The sequence below is a fragment of the Simochromis diagramma genome, unplaced genomic scaffold, assembly GCF_900408965.1.
Source record: "Simochromis diagramma unplaced genomic scaffold, fSimDia1.1 OVJJ01000106.1, whole genome shotgun sequence".
In the NCBI taxonomy this organism is placed as follows: Eukaryota; Metazoa; Chordata; class Actinopteri; order Cichliformes; family Cichlidae; genus Simochromis; species Simochromis diagramma.
The window spans coordinates 717,277-741,473 of record NW_024387121.1 but is presented as its reverse complement, the minus strand read 5'-3'; the positions used below and the strand labels follow the sequence as shown (position 1 = coordinate 741,473).

General features: G+C 38.1%; 1 protein-coding gene across 6 annotated transcripts; it reads right to left on the bottom strand.

Annotated features, from left to right (window-relative positions):
* Nucleotides 1-2,971: 2,971 nt before the first annotated feature.
* On the bottom strand, nt 2,972-23,808 carry LOC120743345. Of its 6 annotated transcripts, XM_040046963.1 has the most exons (7): nt 23,718-23,808; nt 21,269-21,389; nt 20,943-21,016; nt 19,472-20,599; nt 16,689-16,692; nt 3,380-4,699; nt 2,972-3,273 (listed from the first exon to the last, which is right to left on the bottom strand). In XM_040046963.1, the coding sequence occupies exons 2-6, from the start codon at nt 21,301-21,303 to the stop codon at nt 4,384-4,386; spliced, it is 1,557 nt and encodes a 518-aa protein (XP_039902897.1). In that variant the 5' UTR covers nt 21,304-21,389; nt 23,718-23,808; the 3' UTR covers nt 2,972-3,273; nt 3,380-4,383. The 6 variants fall into 6 exon arrangements, with proteins under 6 accessions (XP_039902897.1, XP_039902900.1, XP_039902899.1 ...); XM_040046966.1 differs by lacking the exons at nt 16,689-16,692; nt 19,472-20,599 and having other exon boundaries at nt 3,380-5,639; nt 23,718-23,807; XM_040046965.1 differs by lacking the exons at nt 16,689-16,692; nt 19,472-20,599; nt 20,943-21,016; nt 21,269-21,389 and adding exons at nt 6,394-6,470; nt 6,727-6,839 and having other exon boundaries at nt 3,380-5,639; nt 23,718-23,761.
* Nucleotides 23,809-24,197: the final 389 nt, after the last annotated feature.

Sequence of the window (24,197 nt, the reverse complement as noted above, 5' to 3'; positions counted from 1 at the left end):
TCCTGGTTTTACCACAACTCTCACAGCTTTCTAAACAGCGCTGTGTGTGTTATGTGATCACTTCTGCTAACCACTGAAGGCGTATCTACTATGTAGGACTTTATTTCAGTAAAAACAAACAGACATTACATGTTTATAAGCTCTCAGCACTCAAACCAGGAAACCTTAATGTACAACACTCTGACTTTCAGTTTTGTTTCTCTGAAATCACTGTCGTCATTGCAGGAACACTCTGGATGTTCTTAAGTGCTTTGTGGGCAAACTGAAAAGTGTTATATTGCCTTCATAAGGTCTACTTTAGAGCTGGGGTGAGTCAATATTAGTGTATACTCTGCAAAACACCATTGTAATGTTGTCATGTAACCACAATGAGTCTGAAAAAAAGAGTTTAAATGTTACTTTTAAGCTGCCATCAGCAGGTTTAAACAGAATGCAGCATGACAGTGATGCTCACACACTCTTTGTAGTGTTGTAGTTCTGTATAGATCTCATAAGCAGTTTGACTGAATGACCAGCAGAATTGAGAGCTACGACTGTCAGTTAAGCAAACGAGCTGCAGCTCATGAATTAATATTTTAAAACAAAATGAGAGCAGCACACTGTGCACACACAGTGAAGTGCACTAACATTAACGCTACATTAAAGCTTTGGAGATGAGGTCGAGGCCTTTTTCAGGTTCAAAAAGTCATCTTTGATTCATCACCTTCTCTTATTCTGTCCAAATGATCACGTTACACAGATTTAATTTCGTGAAGCTGAAACTTTAGTTAATCTTAGCGCTCTGTAACACTTCAACTGCTGAAGAGATTAAAGGGAACAGGTGCCTGTGCTTAATTGAAGTAAATGAAACTGTAAAGAAATGTGTCCTTTGTCAGTGGAAAATTGTACTTAGTAGTCAGTATAAGCTTTTAATGATATAAGTTTACATGTGATAGAATACAGCATGATGACCTTGTATGACTTAGACTGTTGTCCACTACAAGACTTGTTCTGTTTTATAAATTCTTTCCCACAGCGCTGAACAAGCAGTTTCACTCCCTACCAGGAGGAGGAGAGCTGGACACTTTTATCTATGCTCCCTAACAACAAGAGGGGCCGCGTCCTTCAGAATCACACATACATACACCTACATACGCACTAACATTTCTGTGTCTATCAATAGACGTATTCACTGTTGTATTATTTTTGTATATAAATAAAGACAAGTGCAAGAACAGAGCGCACATCACAGGGCCCCCACTCTGGTGTGAGCGCTCTGCAAGTAAAAACTGCAGCGTGTGTGTTTCTACTCTCTGACTCTCAGCTGAAGAAGTGTCTTTAGAATAAATCTCTTCACATCCTTTTATACTACAAAGAAGAATCAGCTGCTGAGGAGGATTAATGAATGATGCCAGGGACACGTTGCTGTACTTGATCTCCATGGTCTCCAGTTCATCAGCCGACAGGAAGTAAAGATGCTCTGTGTGGTGAAGAACCTGGTTCTGTAAAGGTTCTGTAGCACCAGCTGGAAACCTTCGACCAGTCTATATGAGGACAGTGTTGTGCAAAAGTCTTGACCTGCTCATCATTTCCATCCATCCATCCATCTTCATCCGCTTTATCCGAGGCCGGGTCGCGGGGGCAGCAGCCTAAGCAAAGAGGCCCAGACCTCCCTCTCCCCAGCCACCTCCTCCAGCTTATCCGGGGGAACACCAAGGCGTTCCCAGGCCAGCCAAGAGATATAATCTCTCCAGCGTGTCCTGGGTCTGCCCCGGGGCCTCCTCCCGGTGGGACATGCCCAGAACACCTCACCCAGGAGGCGCCCAGGGGGCATCCTTGTCAGATGCCCGAACCACCTCAGCTGGCTCCTTTCAATTTTGCCAACCAGCCGTTCTTGTAAATTTTTTAAGTGGTCTTGAGTAATAGTTCATCAGGATTTCTGAAGGTCTTTCAATTTTTTTTATTTTTTGGGTCATTGGCTGCTTTTTCACTCATTCTCAATCAGGTCCTTTTTCCATTTTCAGATTAATTTTTTTAAGCCACTCAGCATTAAACTTTGAATCATTTAAGCATTCAAAAACACACCAGATATTATATCTTGATTAGTCCTCAGTGAGAATTATCACCTGAACCAGGAAACAATAATGTACAATACTCTCACTTTGAGTTTTGTTTCTCTGAAATCCCTGACATCATCACGAGAAAAATACTGTGTGGGTGTGCTTTAATGCTTTGCCAGTTATTAGAAGAGATAAAGCTAAATGTGTTCCAAAATGAAGAAGAAGGATATTTTAACTTGAACTGCAATGTAGAAAAGTGCGAGAACCTCAAATTTGTAATCAGGCACAGCCGAGTACTTGAACAAATCAGTGAGGCTGAATATTTAACCTCAGTTTTAATGGTCTGCTGTAAGTCCATCAAAGTCCATCAAAGAAAGTTTTGCATTCTTCCTGACAGACACCTCAGAGTCTGCCTGACCTTCTCCTCATTCTTCCAGGTAACGACTTCCACAAAGCGGCAGGCTGGAAGAACCGTGGTCAAAGGTTCAGTGGAAGAATCTGACTCATAGGTGAGAGAGTGCATCAGGTTTTGTGTTCTTATAGCATGACCTATAGGACATGTGAAATTAAATATATTAAAGATGAGCCCACCTGGCTTGTCTTGAGTTTAGCTTCTTGGCAAGTGAAGGAACTTGAGGTTCTTACAGTTAGTTCAATCTAGGAAAAGCCTCTCTGCTCCCTCTGGGTGGATCTATTCCTCCAGAGCCACCTTGAGTAGGTTATAGTCACCCACCCAAAGAGAACTTCATACAATTTTCCATCTTTTTTGACAAACATTCAGGCTTTTGTTTTACTACAGATTTTTCATACCCATTCTCTTTGCAATTTTTGCCTTTATGGACTAAATTTAGTTTGGTTTGTGCTTGTGGCTCACATCTTTGACATGGGGAACCAGAACACATGGATTTAAATGCAGACTCAGACGAGTGACACAAGTTTCAATGATTTTTATTATAAGTAAAAGATGGCACAGAGCCAGAGGATCCAGTCCAGCACACACACCAGGAAGAAACTGAGAAGGACACAAGAATCCAAAATAAGGACACTTGGAGAGTTTCCTTCTACAGAGAGGTGATGTAATCCTGATTTACTGCTTCTGGAGTGTAAAACATCGTGTAGGATGGAGGAGAAACCGATGTTTGAGCACACTGCTGGTTGTTGAGAGCAGGTGTGTTGACTGAACTCCACCAGCTGATGGAGCTGTGCTCACTGGACTGGAGAATCCTGCCACTCACTAACACACAAACCAACAGGAGGAGGCAGCAAGACAGAGAACAAAGATGAGATTTTTCTGTTCCAAGCTACAAGATATTATTACAGTTTATAACTCATCAACCCACCTTTGGTGTGAGCAGCCTCGGCCATTAATGATCAGCGCATCAGCTCTGCTGCCTCGTAGGAGTCCTCGTTGAACACGTCCAGTCTCAGCTCCAGATTCAGCCACAGATCCACGTGAGCCCCTCGGCACGCTACAGTCACCAGGCTGTTTGCTCTCAGAGTTCAGCTCCCCTGGATTACTGACTACCTGACAGGCGGCAAACTGCAGTCTACGGCTGTTACTCTGGATGTATATAAATATCTATTAAATTATATATCTTATGATATATAATTTAACATATCTTTTTAAAAAGTTTTTTTTTTCATTTACTTTGAATAAATGAATAAAAGTTTTTAATCAATTATATAGTATATTTCAATTTAATTTTTAATTAAAAAAATACAATTGTATATTTATAGAGGTATGATTTTATAAATTTAAAAGGAATGTTGTTCCCTTGACTACCACAAAAGTGAAATTCATGGTTATTTTTCTCTAATGTTTGACATGACATGGCACTGTTTTTCACCAGTTCACATCATTCTTTTTGAAGTTGTATCTGTGTTCTGGATTATTGGAGGAAATTTGAAAGACCAAATTGTGTTTTTACCAAATTGTAAATTTTTCTCCCGTGGACAAATTTCTGCTTGTCCAGCAGAAGTACAGCCACTGAAGATTCAGTTTTCTTATAATAATTTCTTTTTCTCTTGTTTTTATTAAGTTTCCTGATATTTTGGTAGATGTTACTATTACTATGAAAGTGTTCAATTTGAAGGGATCACACTTTGAATGTGTTCATAAAACACACTGCACGGGCCTAACATGTTGGCAGATGAGTAGGTGATAGTTTGTCCATAAAATTGTGTGATTATAGTTGTAGAAAAAGCTTTTCTTTGCGAAGTAGCGACGTACAACCCAAACAGTTGTCCAGTCAATTTCTTGACTCACTATCCTTTGTATTGCTATGTAATCTGTGTAATCTAATTTAAAATTTTTATTATAATATATTTAGATTAGTCTTAATGTTTACAGATTCAGAGGGAGGTGGTAAAGCTTTACTGGGATATTGTTCCCACAAGAGGCCTTAAATCTTTTGTAATCACCTTCAACTAACCCACGTTTAATATCCTTTTTTATTTGTTCTAAAAAATATGGCTTGGCACGTTTATGCACCACTTCATGCCATTTTCTTTCTAAAGGGCATTGGATCTTTTGGTGAAATTTGAAAAAAGAAATTGTATTTATACCATGTTGTAAATGTGTTTCAAGTGAACAATGGGATTGTGATACCAGTGTGTTCAGATTAGACACACAATCTTGTATATTTTCACTAATTTTTTTACCAGTAGGTATGTATCTAATTATTTTTTTATATGTGTCACTTTCAAATTGATCTTTTAAAGGGTTCAGTCTGTAGAGAACATTCTTACATTTTTCACAAGAATCATAAAATACACTACTTGGATTTAACATTTCCTTAGCTGAGTACTTGTTCAAATTTAGATGATCTAGATCACGTAAAAAAAATTTAGTGAAAACTACAGCAGTTGAGAATCCATAGTCTTTGTGCCAAGAATTATGTCTTTGATTGAGTAGACACATACAGTCCCAGCAAGGACTATTGAATGTATAAATCACAATTCTCGCCACCGAAATTCCAATCTCTTTCAAAATTGTTTCAATTGCTAGACATAAAGGTGGTTCAGTGTGTATGTGATTTTTATAATCTACCTCAAATTTCCAAGAAACAAAGATGTCCTCACTATGTTTCATGAAAATAAAGGCAATTGCAAATTGTTTACGTTCCTGCATCAAAAGAAATTTTATCAAAAACGGAGGTATTATATTTTCATCAGCTTTTGGAATTGTCTCTTTAGGCATTTCTTTGATTTTATGACAACATTCTATTTCATTTTTAGTTTTGAGGTTTTTAATGAATGCACATCTGTCTTTCATTAATGGTTCTTCGGATACTTTTAACTCTTCTAGTTCTGTCAGTATCTTTGAATAATCATTACAAGTTTGAAATTGGTGTAAAAAATTTTTTGGATGTGTATACTTTCTTTTTAGTTTCTTGATAATGATAAAATCATCTGAAAATGAGTCTTTTCTTATGGTGGAGTTATCGTCTGTGATTTTATATACACAACAAGCATTTATTTTATTACAGCCATGTTCAAAGAAGTGATTTGTTAGGATATCAACTTTGCGTTTAATGTAATTTATTTTTAGACGATATTTTGTTTTAAATTTTTTATAGAGCCAGGGTGCTGTTCTCATCACTAAATAAGAGAGAGGAAAAATAGCATTATTGTCATGGGTGTTAAAATGTTTTTTATTTCAAGGTTGGCTGATCCAAAGTTTTTTATTATTTAGTATTTATGGTATCTCACAATAAAAAATAAATAAAAACACTAAATCCACCAGTTTGTGTGTTAAACCAGAGATGTTTTCCTTTTTTAATTTAGTGAATAATCATTTATTCATTTATAGCAAGAAATGGCCCCAGTTTGTGCCCCCCCCCCCCAAACTCCACCCTCACTTAAAGATATGTCTTTCTCTCTCATGCTTTTGACATTGTCATACTGTCTATAACATAACAGTTATAAGTGAAATTACACAAATATAAATGAAGAAATAAACAGGCAAGAGAAACACATGAACAAATGTAGCGTATACAGAATTTAAACCGATGATCAGGGAAGAAAAAGGTGTTTGGCACAGCAGTACATTCAGGTCAGAATTCTGACTGCAAGAGCTGCCAAAAAAGACTTGAAGACTTTTCTCTATTAGTTTGGAAACTTGTCTCTCATGTGCAGAACAGAGAAATATAAAGAGACAACGATTATCAACTAGGACTAAAAACAAACTTTAGCAGGACATAGGCAAAATGTTTTGCTGGTATGAAATTCAAAATTAGCTGATTTAACAAAATATTTTATTGATTTGTGCTTCCATGGCTCAGAATGTAAAAATGTAAAAAGGGGATGTAAGTCTTGCTCAGTCTCAAAGACAAATTTATATTCATTAACTCACCTTTGAATCGAATAGCTTTGCAGCTGTAACGGGCCGACTTTCTTTTCTTTTTCAAATATTTCATGGACTTGTCTGACCTGAAACAGGACAGATAATTGGGATAGTTGAGAATGAGTTTATCTTAATCTGGGGAAACAGTGTATACAGTCAGGTCTGTAATTATTTGGATAATTGGGTAATTTTGCTTCTAGATACCACCAAGTATTAAAATGACAGTAATTTCTACACAGATGCGTATATATACATATTTATAAACCTTATGTATATATATATATAACCTTTTTAGAGACATTTACAGTCAATATCAAGACTGAGATGATGTAAAGTACTTGCATATTATAAATGAAAGACTGATTGTTTCCCATGGCAAAAAAGTTGATGAATTGTTGTTGGTTTGCGTTGATTTAGGTCAGAGGAGTCTCACGTTAAGTTGTTGATCTTTCAACCTATACAGAAAAAAATATTACATGTATTACCACGGCATGTTAGATACCATACACTAAAAGCTCTCATATCATCGCAGTGACATCTCATTTTTATTGCATCATTCACTCTTGTGTCCCTGTGAAACTACATGCAGCAGGTATCTGCCCTACTTTTATAGATGTTTCTTGTTTTTGTCCTCCCAGCTGTTTCAGTTTCTTGCACAAGAAAAGTGTTGTCCTGTCAAGTTATCTTATCTTTTAAAATTGCCCAAGGTGATTAATGAGTGTTCGTATGTATGTATGCATAAAGCTATCTGTAAAGTAAGGGACAGCGAGATGTGTGTAGATAAGATAACTGCTCTACAGTACTGAACAGGTTTACTTCATCAAGCTATCTGAGCCAAATAAGCTGATACCAAATCATTGCTTTTCTTTTTGTGTTTTGATAGTAGTAAAGCTGAAACAAACATGCTTTTTTTGATCCATAGAGTTTGTTACATTGTTCACCTCACTGCCTAAGCTGCCACAGAAACTCTGATTTGCGTTTTAACCCTTGTGACAAAGTATAAGTATAAAAACAGGATACAAAGAAACTTACCTACGAGGCAACAGAGCTGGGTTGCTGATCAAAAGGGACGTTTGAAGATCTGACAGGATTTTTTTATAACAATTTCTGACCATGTGACCACTCTAACCCCTCCCCTTTTCTACCTGATCATTTCACAAGTATATTGAACACAAAGTATCTTAAATTTCAACGAGAATAGTAGAGTGTGTTTTGTAATCACATCTTCTAATCACTAAAAGTGTATCCAGTCACACAAGTTTATTTCCATTAAAAATCAGAGATTCTATCATGACTTGCCCTCAGTAAGCATAATCACCTGAACCAGGAAACAACAATGTAGAACAGGTTTACTTTCGGTTTATCTTCTCTGAAATTACTGTGATCAGAACAGTAATATCACTGTAGATAAAGTCTAAGGGCTTTATTGATTAATTGAAAATTGTTATACATACTGTAAAGTGTAGAAGTAAATTTAAATCTAATTTGATATACGGTGACACCCCACTGTTTTTACGTCATTTTCTCTGGTATGCATGTGAAACTGGTTGTAGCAGGTATCTTGTGACATTTCTCACATTTTCTCCCTGCTGTCATGTATCTGATGTAGATAACAAAGGGTTGTCTTTGAACATTCTTTACCCTTAGAAAATAAAATGCCTGTGGTGACTGTGTGAGACAAAAAAAAGACATTATATGTGTTTGGTTTCTGTTCTAAGAGTCAAATTTTTATCTGAAAGTTCTGCTTTTAAAAAGGCAAGTTTATTAAGTTGCCGCCTTAAAATGTGATTTAAATTTGTAATCATTGTGCGAACACTCTAACAACTTTTACCACAAAAAGGAATCTATAAAAAATGTAAAGTACCAACTACTGTGAACACAAATTACATTCAAATTGGACAAGTATAGTAAAACATGTTATCTGGTTACTTCTTCTCATCATTGAAAATGTATCCAGTCAGCCAGGAGTTTCATTTCTGTGAAAATAAAAACAAAACAATCCTGACAACATGATAACATCTTTGTATGTTTCAGTTTTGTTTGTCTGAAATTCCTGCCATCAGCCTCTTAAAACGAGTCTGCGTGCTGTCACGACTTCAAGTTGTTACTTAATTGAAAGTTTCCACACAGACTCTATAAAGTCTAGTTTAGAGTCCAGGGTTAAGAGTGTAGACGTAACAGTATCACTACTGTAATAGTTTATAAACTTAAAAAAGGGTTGTTTATAAAAAATGTGAAGAAGATGGTCCTTTGGAAATGAAATGATTAATTGTATAAATGAATGTGTTTGTATGTGACCCGTACACTCAGTGTGTGATGATCTGTGGTTAGTGGCCTTCTCTCTTTTCTTCCATTACACTTCCATTTTGTGTAACAATGAGTGTAAATAACTTCAGGTACAACAAAGACAGTTGGAAGGAGGTAACCCAGAAAGACATTAAAGTACACATGCGTCTTGATTTTGAGTGGTGTGCATGCATCTAGTAATGTGTAGTCTAGTGGTAAGACTACACATCTTCGGAGCGAGAGTCACAAGTTCGATTTCCACCCGGTATCCAGTAAGCGTCCTGGCTAGACCTGCCATACTAAAACCAAGCCCTGGAATGGTGCAGCAATATCTGCAGCTCGGACACAAGAATTTCGCTACATGTTGTACTCTGTATAATTGTGTGTGTGACAAATAAAGTTTATGTGATACAGAGTCTGCCCAGATGATTTTTTCGACCACCATGTCACTCCAGAAATGTTACATGTTTTTACCGGCGATTCACTTTGACAACCGTGACAAAAAACAGGCCAACAAGACAATCATCTATGTCCCCAATCCAAACATCACAGTGGATGAGCATCTGGTCGCTTTAGATGACGCTGACCTTTCATACGGAAATGCCAAGAAAGCAGTTAAATATACCATAAAGATGTGGGCAACGTGTGATGCCAGGACAAATTATGGGTGGAACATGAAACGTGTAGACGGTTCTCCTGTAAAGAACCAATTGAAGTTTGTGGTTCTGGAGATTGATTGGAGGTCTCAAGAGACATAAGACATTATTGTTTTTCATTAATTGTCCTCCTGGTCTGGAGCCGTGCCAGAATCAAGTGTAACTTTCAGATAATTTTCTGCAATCACTTTTGACCAGGAGCACAACAGATGTTACTTTATTTCACAGGTGTCAAACTCCAGGCCTCGGGGGTCGGTGTCCTGCAGGTTTTAGATGTATCCTTGAGCCAACACAGCTGATTTCAACGTCTAAATGACCTCCTCAACATGTCTTGAATTTCTCCAGAGGCCTGGTAATGAACTAATGCTTTGACTCAGGTGTGTTGACCCAGGGTGAGATCTAAAACCTGCAGGACACTGGCCCTCGAGGCCTGGAGCTTGACACCTCTGCTTTATTTGATGTATACAAATTTTAAATGGTTTCAAAGCAAATGTTAATGGAAACTTTGACCCAAAGTAGTCTGTGATTAACAGTATACTATGTATGTTTGATGATTATTTCTTATTTTCAAAATAACACAGAAATGATGTGTTTTTGGAATTTGAATTCAAGCTATATAAGCCCAGATTAATGAGACTTTCTATGTATAATAAACGGAAGTAAAAAAAGAAACCATGTAATGTTCAAAAGAATTGAAGTTGATAAAAAGATCGAACGCAGCAAGCAGTGATACTATATCTGTTACTACAGTTGTTGTGATGAGTCTTGAGGGGGAGGTCATTTTTGGGTGGGAACATAAAACTGTTTAACAAGAAATAAACACATGAGGGTTAATTATCTGAGAAGTGTAAAGATATCTTGTTCAGTGCCTCCTCCTGTCTTACCTGTGCCTTAAGCCTTCAACATTCCTCCTTTTAGAAAAGACAAATCTAACTCTAATTTAATCTAAATAAGTAGAAAACTAACAAACTGAATGAAACACTAAGGTAACATTATCCATATTGGATTAAATATTTAAATGTGATGGAATTTTCTAGGTTAAGAATAACAAAGAATTAAATCATGGAAGTCAGGCAGATAAAGAGAGCACGATAAGGTGTGGATGGAGGTCAGTTGATTAGATGTTAATATTGTGATTGGATCCTCCCAGGAGTGAGCTTAGATGTCATCTCACATCCCAATAGTTTAATTAAAATTCACCGTGGTGGTGTACAGAGGCAAAACTGCAGTAGTCATAGTACAAACTATCATTGTCCAAATATTTATGGACCTAACTACATATACTATACTTGAAAACAGAATTATTTAGAGACAGTCACAGTTAATATTCAAAGTGGAATGTTTCAAACTCTTCTAGGATGTGTGTGCAGTGAATTCTCACAACATGTTGAGCTGGTTTTTCAAGCTGAACAGAAAATATGTTGTAAGTATTATCACAAGTTCAATGACACACACTGAAAGCTCTCCAGCTCCAGATCACTGCCACACCACTGTTTTTACGTCATTTGCTCTGTTATGCAGGTGAAACTGGTTGTCCACCCTAATCTTACGACAGTTCTCACATTTTCTTCCTGCTGTTATGAATCTGATGCACAAAACAAAGGATTTTAGACGTTCTTTACCTTTAGGAAATAAAATGCCTAAGGTGACTGTTTGAGCCAAAAAAATAAATTATATGTGTTTAGTTTCTGTTCTTAGAGTCCATTTTTTTTTCTTCTACTGTACCATTCTGCTGAGTGACTGTCTTCTGCTCGTCAAATACATTTCATTGCGATGTTGACCCTGTGCTACCTTGCATATGACAAATAAAACTGAAAACTGAAATTTAAATCTGATCTAAAATCATCCTTTTTGGGGTGATCGTGGCTCAAGAGTTGACAGTTCATCTTGTAATCGGAAGGTTGCCGGTTCGAGCTCCGGCTCTGACTGTCTTGGTCGTTGTGTCCTTGGGCAAGACACTTCACCCGTTGCCTGCTGGTGGTGGTCAGAGGGCCCGGTGGCGCCAGTGTCCGGCAGCCTCGCCTCTGTCAGTGCGCCCCAGGGTGGCTGTGGCTACAATGTAGCTGCCATCACCAGTGTGTGAATGTGTGTGTGAATGGGTGGATGACTGGATATGTAAAGCACTTTGGAGTCCTTAGGGACTAAGCAAAGTGCTATACAAATACAGGTCATTTACCTTTTTATTTTCTATCAGAGATAAATTTAAATTAGTTCCATCAATTTATATAAATGAGAAATGTAGTTTGAATAGTGAAAATGTTTTTTCTGATGTCTGAATTTTGTGTGTGTACATGATCCAGACCAGTGGCAGTCCTGTTTGGCGCCCTGGGCGAACACTCTCTCTGACCACCAAGTTAATCAGAGCTGGGCTATTCCCTTCACCCACATCGGCTCCATCTGAACTCTGTTTGCCTGCTGGGTACTGCTCATAGGATCAGATATTTTTTAACAGGGAGCCAAACAGATGTGTATAGGGGTGCTGGTGCTGATGATCAACAGGCTCAGCTGATTTATTCCTCTGTTGTTACACCAACAACAGACTGTACACCCACTTTGTCTTTGCTAAACTCTTACTTTAAATTCTTCCCAATAGATCCTCATTTCAACACCAATCTGATTTTAGTATATACTTTGACTAGGCCACTCCAAAGCCTTTGTTTGTCTGCTTTTTTAATTAATGTATTTATTTCTGTTTTGAGGTAATTCGGAGGTAAACTTGAATCATTGCCCTGCTGCATAACTTGAATGTGCTTGAATATATTATTACTTATATATGTTCATGCCACATATAATTATATATGGCATGAACTGATAACGAGACATTTTTCAGAATCAGACTCAAAATATTTTATTAATCCCTGTAGATTTTCTGTCACATTTGATCCAAGAAAGTACAAACAGTGACTAAATTAAATATTACAATCTACACAAATGGTTCAATTATAAATATCCCAGTATATTACACAAATTAAAAATATATGGTTGACATTGAGGTGACCCTCTTTTTGTCAGGATTTTCTGGTACAAAGTAGAATCTGTGTTTCCATTAACTACAGCAAGTCGTTCAGATCCTAAAGCATCAGATTCCCAGATGATTGTTGGAAGCCTAGCAGTGACTTCTTGTGGTGAAGGAGTTAATTACAATCACATGACTGGTAGATGGCAACAAATGTAAAACATCCATCTGCTTATCCTTTTCAGGGTCGCGGGGGGGGGCGGGGGCGGGGCGGCACTGGAGCCTATCTGTCATAGGGCGAGAGGCAGGGAACACCCTGGACAGGTCACCAGTCTGTCGCAGGGCCAACACACAGGGACAGACAACCATTCGCAATCATATTCACTCGCACATTCGCAATTTGGATTATCCAATTAACCTATCCCCACAAACTGCACGTCTTTGGATGGTGGGAGGAAGCCGGAGTACCCAGAGGGAACCCATGCAAACACAGGGAGAATATGCAAACTCCGCACAGAAAGACCCCGGTCTGATGGTGGAATTGAACTCAGGACGTTCTTGCTGTGCGGCAACAGTGCTAACCACCGTGCTGCCCAAAGAAATGTAAAATGTAAATGTAAAACCATTAAAATGCTAATGTAACACATCCAGATTCTAAATGTGACCAACTGTCTCAGCCGTGGGCAAAAGATGACAGTCAATAAAATCTAAATGATAATATCTTAATACAATGATCCAAAAATGAAGGATTAAACAGTCCAGTGTCCCACTTGAGTACAAAATAAAACACACAGTCCAACGCCAGAGCCAGCTATGCCACAAGCCAGTTGCACTTCACATGTCGACCCCTTTAACAGGAATCAGCAGTTGTCTTCCAGGACCCACCACCCTGTAAGAAGGAGGCCAGTGATCACTCCGGCCTCAGCAACTCCACTCTGCCTTTAGGCTGCAGCATGTAGTAGGATAACAGAGTAACAAACTATCCATCATAAACATATCAGGTCATCCTAGATTTGGTCATATTACATACCTGCACAGAGAGAAAAAATATCACAGCAGTGTTTGTAGTGCGGGCTGTAAGTAGATTAGAGTATCAGTGCAATCAAATACACTTAACTTCAGTTGGTCCAACCTTATGGGCTCAAAATGTGGTCATAAATATTTTGTACTTGTAAATCAGTTTCGTATGTGTAAAAAGAATTTGTGTGTGCGTAACAAAGATTTGTATGTGTAAAAAAGATTTGTGTGTGTAAAATAGATTTGTGTGTGTAAAATAGATTTGTGTGTGTAAAAAGAATTTGTGTGTGTGTAAAAAAGATTTGTATGTGTAAAAAAGATTTGTGTGTGCGTAAAAAAGATTTGTATGTGTAAAAAAGATTTGTGTGTGTAAAAAAGATTTGTGTGTGTAAAAAAGATTTGTGTGTGGACTTAGCCAAAAAAAACCCTGCAAGTTACAAGTACGAATTTTGACACTATTTTTCTTCCTTTTATCTGATTGGTCAATGTCATGTCAATCACAAATGTAACAATCCAATCAGAGAACAGATGGGTTTGGCTGTCGGAGGGGCGCTTTTTTGAACTGCAGGTCCTTGAAGGGTGATACCGTTTGAAGCTGGAGGATCTCTATATAAATATCCGATAGCAGCTAGGTCCCCTAACTTTCAGTAGCTGTTGAAAGGAAAAAGTTGTGGTATATCAGTGGTTAGAAATACCATTATTACTTTAGGATTAGTTTAACACAAAGTTAGGGCTGACCCGGGACCACTGCTGTGAGTCACAGTGCGCAGCATAAAAGTCCTTTCACATCGGACGCAGGATGTGCTGCTAATGCTAACTGCTAACTAAAAGCAAAGGATCCAGAATTTGTTGCACTGGCTGCTGGGCTCTGTGGGTTTTTGCAGCAGCTCTACCTGTACTAGATGCACCTGCTCCTTGTCGTTTCTATCTCTGACTTTATGTCCTCTACAAGAGTTTCTTTTTTTTTTGCTAGTTCTTCAAATGTTAAATAAAAACATGTATGCTAATTCATAATGAAGAAAGCTTTGTAATGAAGACTGTCATTTCCAAAACACTGCTCGCCCCCACCCCGCAGTCCGCAGCGCTGTTGAAAAGGCTGTGGAAGTCCCTGTATTAAACACGTAGACCCGTGACACAAAAATCACCAAACTCGGACGACCACAGACTGTTTTTCTTCGTGATGAAGGAAAACGCTGGGTTGGCATGTAAAAGGGCATTTATTCCTTTCAAAGACCTGCAATTCAAAGAAGCGCCCCTCGACAGCCAAACCCATCTGTTCTCTGATTGGATTGTTACATTTGTGATTGACATGACATTGACCAATCAGATGAAAGGAAGAAAAATGGGGTCAAAATTCGTACTTGTAACTTGCAGGTTTTTTTTGGCTAAGTCCACACACAAATCTTTTTTACACATACAAATCTTTTTTACGCACACACAATTTTTTTTTACACATACAAATCTTTTTTACACACACACAAATCTTTTTTACACATACAAATCCTGATTTACAAGTACAAAATATTTATGACCACATTTTGAGCCCATGCAACCTCATCACAGCAAATGTGACACACAAAACCACTGCCAAACCAGTACAACTTCACACAATAAACATGGAGATGAATTAACACAGGCAACACTAGTCCACCATGTTACACTTACCATGCACTGGCCATTTCCTCCTGTGCACTTATAAAGCAGCTGTTAGTATGCTTTAGCTCTCCATTTAGAGTGTTGGATGATGATGTTGAACAGCTTTAAGCTCAACCCCCAAAAGGTTGATTCTGTTCATCTGGTCGTTGTCATGGTCCTGGGTCGGTGACCCAGCGCTTTTAGTTTGTTATCATTTTCTAGATGATTGTTTAGGTTCTGTGTTATATTCGGTCTGCCTCTGAGTCTGCGTCTGTATCTGTCTGTCTATGGTGTCTCCCCATCTGTTTGTGAATCTGTCTGTTTAGTGCAATGTCTTGTCTGGTTCCATGTGTCTGAGTTTCCTATTTTATTGTGAAGGTCCGTGTCGTATGTGAGTGTGATCAGTTTACGTTTCCCCTGTCCCGTCAGCCCAGATTCCTCCCAGCTGTGTTGCCCTCTTGTCTCTCATCCCCTGATTACTGGTGTGTGTATTTAAGCCCTGTGTGTTTTCCTGCCGGTTGCCGGTTCGTCTGTATTACTCAGTGTCAGTCTGTGTATCCACCGTGTCTTCTCCCTGCTGTTCATCGTCATCCTCCTCTGCTCGTTTTCATTCAGGTTTGTGCTCTGTAGTTTAGTTGTTTCCCAGTTTAGTTTAGTTCGAGCCCCGTTTGCTGTTTGTCCACATTCTTTTTGTGTTCAATAAATCACCTTCACTCCTCTACGACTGCCTGCGATTGGATCCTCATTTATTCCACACGGCTCGCCTCGGCAGCCGTGACAGTCGTAATGTTTTCAGTGGGGAAAACGTTTCGTCACTCATCCAAGTGATTTCTTCAGGTTTCCCTAACCTTATAAACAGCACATTGCATAATGACCGAAGGCACCTAAAGATAGTTCCAACCGATCCAGGAGAAAAGGGCAACCGCTGCCTAAGCGAAAACTCGTAGTCATCCTGTATCTGAACAGGATGACTACCTGAACATCTCAACTGTTCAGGTGTTTCGGAACAGTTGAGATGCATTTGAGTCTCTGTAGCTTTTAAACCCCAAAACACGCTGCGGCAAAAACTATTCCTCCTCAAGGATCGCGTCCCCCGACACAGTAATATAGTGGAGGATTGCCAGGATTTGTACATCGGGGAAACCAAACAACCTCTGGTGAAGCAGATGGCACCCAGTCAGGCCAGGACTCTGCAGTCTATTTACACCTGCAGGCCAGTGGACACTCTTTCTTTTTTTTTTCTCTTTTTTTAGACACTCTTTCAAAGATGAGGATGTACACTTCCTGAACAGAAGGGAACCCTGGTTTGAGCGCGGAGTCAAGGAGTCCATTTAGGTGAAGTAAGTAAGTAAAATTTATTTATATAGCGCTTTTCACAGATAAAAATCACAAAGTGCTTTACAACACAGGAAATGGGAATATAAAAACAATATAACAGTAAATAAAACAATGTAAAACAATAAAACTATAAAAACAGCATAAGAAGAAATTAATCAAATGCTTTTCTAAATAAAAATGTTTTCAGCTGTTTCTTAAAAGAATCAATGGAGTCCGTGCAGCGAAGAGACAGTGGGAGAAAATTCCACAACCGTGGTGCCACAGTCTGAAAGGCCCGATCACCACGAGTTTTAAAACGAGTGCGCGGTACCACCAGCAGTCTCTGATCTAATGACCTTAAAGCCCGAGAAGATGTATGTGGTTTCAGCAGGTCAGATAAATATTGAGGAGCCTGACCCTGCAGGGCCCTAAAGGTTAGAACTAAAATTTTCAAATGAAACCTAAAATTTACAGGCAGCCAGTGAAGGGAGGCCAAGACTGGAGTGATATGGGATCTTCTCTTGGTGCCTGTTAAGAGACGTGCTGCAGCATTATGCACAGTCTGAAGACGATTTAAGGCTGATTTGTTAAAACAAGTAAAAAGGCCATTACAATAGTCTAAACGAGAAGAAATAAAAGCATGAATAATCATCTCAAGTTCAAGCTTTGATACCTTTAGTCTGAGTTTAGAAATATTCCGTAAATGATAAAAACAGTTTCGGACCAGCTACTTAGAATGCTGCTCGAGCGACATCGAGCTGTCAAATATGACACCGAGATTTCTAAGGCTTGATTTTACATAAGGGTCTAAGAAGCTGATATGCTGTCTAATTTCTGGGACCATGTGGTCTGGAGCAATAATTAGAGTTTCTAGTGAAAAGGGAAAGACCATCTCTAAATCAAGGAGGGGGCCTAAGGGTACATCTTTCACCATCTTTCAATGCTGTGATTGCAGCCGTTCCCCAACTCTCTGTGAATGGTAGTGGTTGTTGACCAATAGTCATGAGAATTTGCATTTTAATGATCATCATAATTATGATGAAGGAACTGACCTCCCAGCCCATTGTTCCTTTAGTGGGCTGGTTTCAGTCATTATGCAAATGTGCTGTTTATAAGATTGAAACCTGCAGTCAGCTGAGACTGAAGAAGTCACCTGGATGAGTGACGAAATATTTCTCCCACTGAAAACGCTGCGTCCAGATGACCAGAATCAACTTTGGGGGTTCTGTTTACGTTTGTTAGCCACTTGGATATGATAGTAAACAGTAGACAGACAGTAGACACTGATGTGGCTGATTGAATCTGGAGTGTGTTCAGCATAATTAGCCATTAATTGGTAGAGGTGTATTGTTGATTTGTCGGCTATTCTCAATGTATGATGAATTATAATGGCTGTTTGTTATCTATTTGTGTACTCACTATGGAGAGAGAGTGTGTATTATTGTCATGGTGTGGTGTGTGAGAGTAAGGAAGCAAGCGTTTATTTACAAAATGTGAGACTTTAACAAAGTGAGGGCCACAACGGAAACTAAGAAAACAAACTGCAGTGGGTGAGCTAGCATCAGAGGGAGGGTTCGCCCAGCGCATCAGAAAGGCCAGGACTGCCCCTGACTGTATATTTATTTTTTGTTGCCCTAACTTAGTCATCGTAAGTAAGCCTTATTTAGTTTTTCAAGGCAACGAGTTTAAGTTCTGGGAACTAATTAGATTTGACAGCGCTGGTGCTGAGTTTGGCTTATACCTTTAGTAGTATTGTGAAAATTAACTATATACCAGGTTTTTATTATTGTGAGCTCAAATACGGAAGTTTGTAGGAGTGCTGGACTTTTTTCAAATTTTAACAAGCTAATTATAATAAATGATAAATTGTTTATTGTATCTGTTACAAACAGAATTGTTTTGTATTGACTAGAATTTGGATTTTTGTTTTATTATGGTTTTAAAACCAGTTCCCTTTGATATGTTCACCTTTATGGACTAAATTTAGTTTGGTTTGTGGTTGTGGCTCACATCTTTGACACAGAGAACAAGAACACATGGATTTAAATGCAGACTCAGACGAGTGACACAAGTTTCAATGATTTTTATTAAGTAAAGGATGGCACAGAGCCAGAGGATCCAGTCCAGCACACACACCAGGAAGGAACTGAGAAGGACACAAGAATCCAAAATAAGGACACTTGGAAAGTTTCCTTCTACAGAGAGGTGATGTAATCCTGATTTACTGCTTCTGGAGTGTAAAACATCGTGCAGGATGGAGGAGAAACCGATGTTTGAGCACACTGCTGGTTGTTGAGAGCAAGTGTGTTGACTGAAGTCCACCAGCTGATGGAGCTGTGCTCACTGGACTGGAGAATCCTGCCACTCACTAACACACAAACCAACAGGAGGAGGCAGCAAGACAGAGAACAAAGATGAGATTTTTCTGTTCCAAGCTACAAGATATTGTTACAGTTTATAACTCATTAACCCACCTTTGGTGTGAGCAGCCTCGGCCATTAATGATCAGCGCATCAGCTCTGCTGCCTCGTAGGAGTCCTCGTTGAACGCCTCCAGTCTCAGCTCCAGATTCAGCCACAGATCCACGTGAGCCCCTCGGCACGTTACAGTCACCAGGCTGTTTGCTCTCAGAGTTCAGCTCCCCTGGATTACTGACTACCTGACAGGCGGCAAACTGCGGTCTACGGCTGTTACTCTGGACGTATATAAATATCTATTAAATTATATATCTTATGATATATAATTAAAAAAAAATTTTTTTTAAGTATTTACTTTTTCATTCACTTTGAATGAATTAATTTTAATTTATAATCTATTCTAACCAATTATATTATGCAATAAAATTCTTTTTTTTTCTTTTTTTTTTTTTTAAATATTCATGCTCAATATACCTCCCAATCTAAATGATTCAGAGGAATATGGCAAAGCTTTAAAGGACTATTGTTCCCACAAGAGGACTTCAGACTTTGGTAAATAACTTCAACTACCGCAACATTAAAATCCTTGGTTATTTGTTTTATAACATTTGATTTGGCACAGTCGTTCACCAGTACTAACCAGTCCCTTAAAAGACTGTCTCTACATGCATCTTGGATGATTGGGGGAAATACGAAAGAATAAATTGTGTTTTCACCACATTGTAAATGTGTTTCACGTGAACAAAAGGAAATTTTTGCCAGTGTTTTCAGCACAGACACATAAGATTCAATTTTCTTACGGCAGCTGTGTTTTTCTTCTTTTTTACTAAGTTTCCTGATATTTTGAAAGATTTTACTGTTGACCGTGAAAGACTTCAATTTGAAGGGATTGCTCTTGCATTTTTCAGTACTTTCATGAAAAACGCTCTTTGGATCCAACATGTTGGTATATGAGCAGGTAATATTTTGAAAAAAGTCTTGACCACTCAATCCCCAAAATTGTGTGAATCCTACAGTTGTTGAAATTCCATATTCTCTGTGCCAAGAATACGCTTCTTTACTGAGTACAGACATACAGTTCAAGCAAGGACTATTGAGCGTATAAACCAGAATGCTCTCCACAAAGGTTCCAAGCTGTTGCAAAATAATTTCAACCTCTTGACATAAAAGTGGCTCAGTATGTGTGTCATTTTCATAATCTACCTCAAATTCCGGTGAAACAAAGACGGTCTTACTGCGTTTCATGAAAAAAATGGCCAATGCATATTGTTTACGTTCATGCAACTGCAGATAATCTTTGAGGGAATCAAAAAATGTATTTGCATTGACACTTGGAATTTTGTCTGCCTCTCTCTGCATTTCTTTGATTTGATGATAACAGTCCTCTTTCTTTTTCTTTTTAAATCCTCGAATCAAATCACAGTTTTTCTTAAACAGTTCAATGTTTTGCTCGAATTCCAAACGGCAAGAACTGAGTTCATTGCGTTTCAAATTTGGTAAACCGTTTAAGTGTGGCATTTGAAGTTTTGTCAGTATCTCCGAATAATCATTACAGGTTTCAAATTTAGGTAAAAAAATGATCTGATGACCGGATATGTTGAGAATGTTTGAAGTAAGAGGATTCACGGAGTCTGGGTGTGCATGAGATCTTTTTGGTTTCTTGATAGTTATATACTGATCTGGGAATGAGTCTTTCCTTTTGGTCGAGTGATCGCCTTTGGTTTTGGAAACAAAAGAAGCCGTTTGTTTATTATAGCGATTTTTAAAGAAGATAATCTTTCTAATGTTAAATTGGCATTTACTGTGAAAGGACGATAATGTCTTTGTTTTTTTGCTATTAAACATCCTGATTTCTTTTGGTTTATTTAATTCATATTCTTTGTGTTTCAAGCTCGATTTTATTTTCTGGAGCCAGTGTGCTCTTCTTTTCACTAAAGAAAGAGAGGAAAAAAGGCACAATTTGTGAATTTACAGCGGTTAAAGTCGTGTTATTTAAAAAACGTGGCTGGTCCAAATTACAAATAAGATATTCTGTTTGGCATCTCACAGTAAATAAAAACACAATCCATCAATTTGCAGGTAATTGAAAACACTACAAAGATGGAACATACAGTGTTGAAGCAGAGGTATTTTGCTGTGTTTAATTTACTGACTTTTAATTTGCTGCCAGTAAATGGCCCCAAAATACCCGCCTCTAGCGTTCAGCCCAACCGCCCCAAAAACAGAAAAATTGATTCATCACATTTTTCCAGTTTTATATAAGCATTAACTCACCTTTGGTACGAATAGCCGTGCAGCTGTAACGGGCCGACTTTGTCTTTTTCAAATATTTCATTAACTTGTCTGACCTGAAACAGGACAGATAATTGGGAAAGAATGAGTTCATCTTAACCTGGGAAAACAGTGCATACAGTCAGATCTGTAATTATTTGGATAATGACTCTGTAAGTATAAAAATGGCAGTAATTCCTAAGCAGCAACATTTGTATTATGTCCAAATACTTAAGGACCTAACTGTATGTGCTACACTTGGAATCCAAAAAGTATTTTTAGAGACAGTTACAGTTAATATCCAGACTGAGATGATGTAAAATACTTGCTTTTTATGGATGATAGACGGTTTTTTCTTTGCCATGGCAAACTCTCAGATGATTTGTGGTTTCGGTCGTAGTTGGTTTGCTTTGATTGGATTCTCCCAAAAAGTTGTTAAAATTTTTCAATCTAAACAGAAAAAAAATATTACCTGTATTACCACAGCATGTTAGATACCATACACTGAAAGCTCTCATATCACATGGATACTCTTGTATCCATGTAAAATTACATGCAGCAGGTATCTGCCCTACTTTTATAGATGTTTCTTGTTTTTGTCCTCCCAGCTGTTTCAGTTTCTTGTGCAAGGAAAGTGTTGTCTTATCAAGCTTTCTTTTAAAATTGCCCGAGGTGATTAATGTGTGTGCATATGCACGTATACATATTAGTGATGCGCGATACCACTGACTTCCTTTCCGATCCGATACCAAGTAATATTCAGGGTGGTATCGACGATACTGATCCGATACTGATACTTTATACAAAAACGTATTTTATTTATTGTATCTCAAATTATAGCGTCATAATGATTACAGGACACCAGATTACTTGTTCTTATCACTTAATAATGCAGAGCTCATCACATAGAAATAAAAAATTGAAATTGTGCGCTATTTGAACACCTTGCCTGCCTGCAGCACTAAAGGACTCCATGAGAGACGTCTGTCTCGCCCTAGCACCACCTGTCCCTGTCCTCCTCTTCAGTTCACCTCAACATACGCTCGTCATATTCTGTGATATGATTTACTCTGAGGTGTTTGACAAGGTTAGTGATGTTGCCACAACCATACATGCCAACCCTCTCGATTTTTCCGGGAGAATCCCGGAGCCACCATTCTCCCGAATTTCCACCTGGACAACAAAATTGAAAAACCATATCGCAGAATTCCTATCATGGCCCAGCCAATTCCAGTTTCCAACAATGGCGGCAGCTACTTAGTTTTAATATTACTCTTATTTCTCTTTCTGGGTCGCAAAAAAACCCAAAAAGAAAACCAAAACATTTTAACATATTGTCAGGTGAGAATGTAGCTGTGTAAACTTCAAATATCTGAGCCGACCGACACATCGTTTTCAAACCCCCGCGGGCTTTCGCTACTCGGGTTAAACATGATATATAAGTCACTTTGATAACTTAAAAATGTTATTGTTTGCCTTTTTCAGTGTTTTATTTGTTCGTGAGTAAATCGGTTTGGCTGAGAATAAAGTTATTAGATTAGATTAAATTAAATTTAACTTTATTAATCCGTCGGGTGGGTTCCTCCGGGGTTTTCACACAGCTGAATAAACATCAAACAGAAAACTAACTAAAGAAAGTGTGAGACGGTCGAGAGTTTACGCCAGCGCCCGGTTATATTTTAGACAGCAAGGAGCAGACGGCTGAGTTTCACTCCACCGAGGGAGCCTGTGACGTACTACCCGGCTTTCTTTAGACCGCGAAGGCAGGGTCCTCAGGTGGAAGCAGCCTCTGAATTTGGACACCCCCGCTGTTTCCGGGCCGGTGTTGTGCCAAAAAGTGATTGTCTGCCAAAAACTGATTTCCGGTATTTGCCAAAAAGCGATTGCTCATATTTAAAGTGCTATAAGTAACTTGTTGGGCTATAATATGTTAAACATATGTCAAATGCATCCCTTATGGATGACATAAAGTCATCTTGAGCCACAAACAACATTCATGTAGCAAGATACAAGCCGCAATCAGTTTTTGGCAGCGACTTTTATATAACCTTTATTTATGCAGTAAAAAAAATCTCATTAACATTAAAAATGTATTTTGTAAGAGTAAGTTGCCCAACAGGACAGCAGAAATGGCAGCAAATATTACAATAGTTCTGTAAAAATATTTTAAGTGGGGATAAAGGACCGGATTGGTTATTATGTAAGTACAAGTTGTAAAGATACTTAAAAAACAGATAATTTTTTAATTCTTTATGTAACCCCTTTGTATCCCCTGTTCACCGAAGTCTATTTACGAACATACGTAAAGATATTACACATAAAAAATACACAGAAACACTGGAAATCACTTTTTGGCACAACACCGGCTAACAATAACGGTGACATATAATATCGATATTTTAATGTGAGAATTGATTCTAGAACATAAATGACTGCTATCGGAGGAATCGACATTTCAGGATCGATCCGCACATCACTAATACATGTAGCTGTAAGGGACAGAGAGATCTATATCTGTGTGTAGACAGATAAGATAACTGCTCTACGGTACTGAACAGGTTTACTTCAAGAAGTTATCTGAGCCAAATAAGCTGATACCAAATCATTAGGGTTTGTTGTGTTCTAATAGTAGAGTTGAAAGCTGAAACATGCTTTTTTGATCCATAGAGTTTGTTACATTGTTCACCTCACTGCCTAAGCTGCCACAGAAACTCAGATTTTTATTATTAACCCTAATATGTGTAAAAAAGAGAACATACAAAGAACAAAGAAACTTACCTACGAGGTAGCAGAGCTGAGCAGTGGTAAGAAGATCTGACACGGTTTTATAACCATACCTGAGCATGTGACCACTCTAACTCCTCCCCTTTCCTACCTGATCATATTACATTTATACTGACACAAATTACCGTAAATGGTACCTGAACCAGGGAACAATAATCCACGTCACACACACTTTCAGTTTTCATTACTCTGAAATAGCACTAAAATTTTTCATCATTTAATTGAAAAGTGTTAATAATAAAGTCTATATTTTATTATTTTATTATATAATATTTATTATATCATATATTAAATCTATGTAACAAAGTCAGCCTTTATAATGTCTATTTTAGGAAGGTACAGGAGCAATGTGTCGGTTAATGGACTTATTGTAGTATCACTACTACAGTGGTTAATAAACTGTTTACTTATATTACTTGCTAATTATTATTATTATTATTACTTATTTATTATTACTTATTTATTATTTAGTAA

Excerpts from the sequence above, each read along its gene's own strand:
- LOC120743345 (XM_040046962.1), bottom strand. The coding sequence starts at position 21,303 with ATGGCAAAGAAAAAACCGTCTATCATCCATAAAAA. Across the intron at positions 21,017-21,268 it reads CCGTCTATCATCCATAAAAA|GTCAGACAAGTTAATGAAAT; the intron begins GCAAGTATTTTA and ends GTCCTGTTTCAG. Across the intron at positions 20,600-20,942 it reads CACGGCTATTCGTACCAAAG|TGAAAAGAAGAGCACACTGG; the intron begins GTGAGTTAATGC and ends CTCTTTCTTTAG.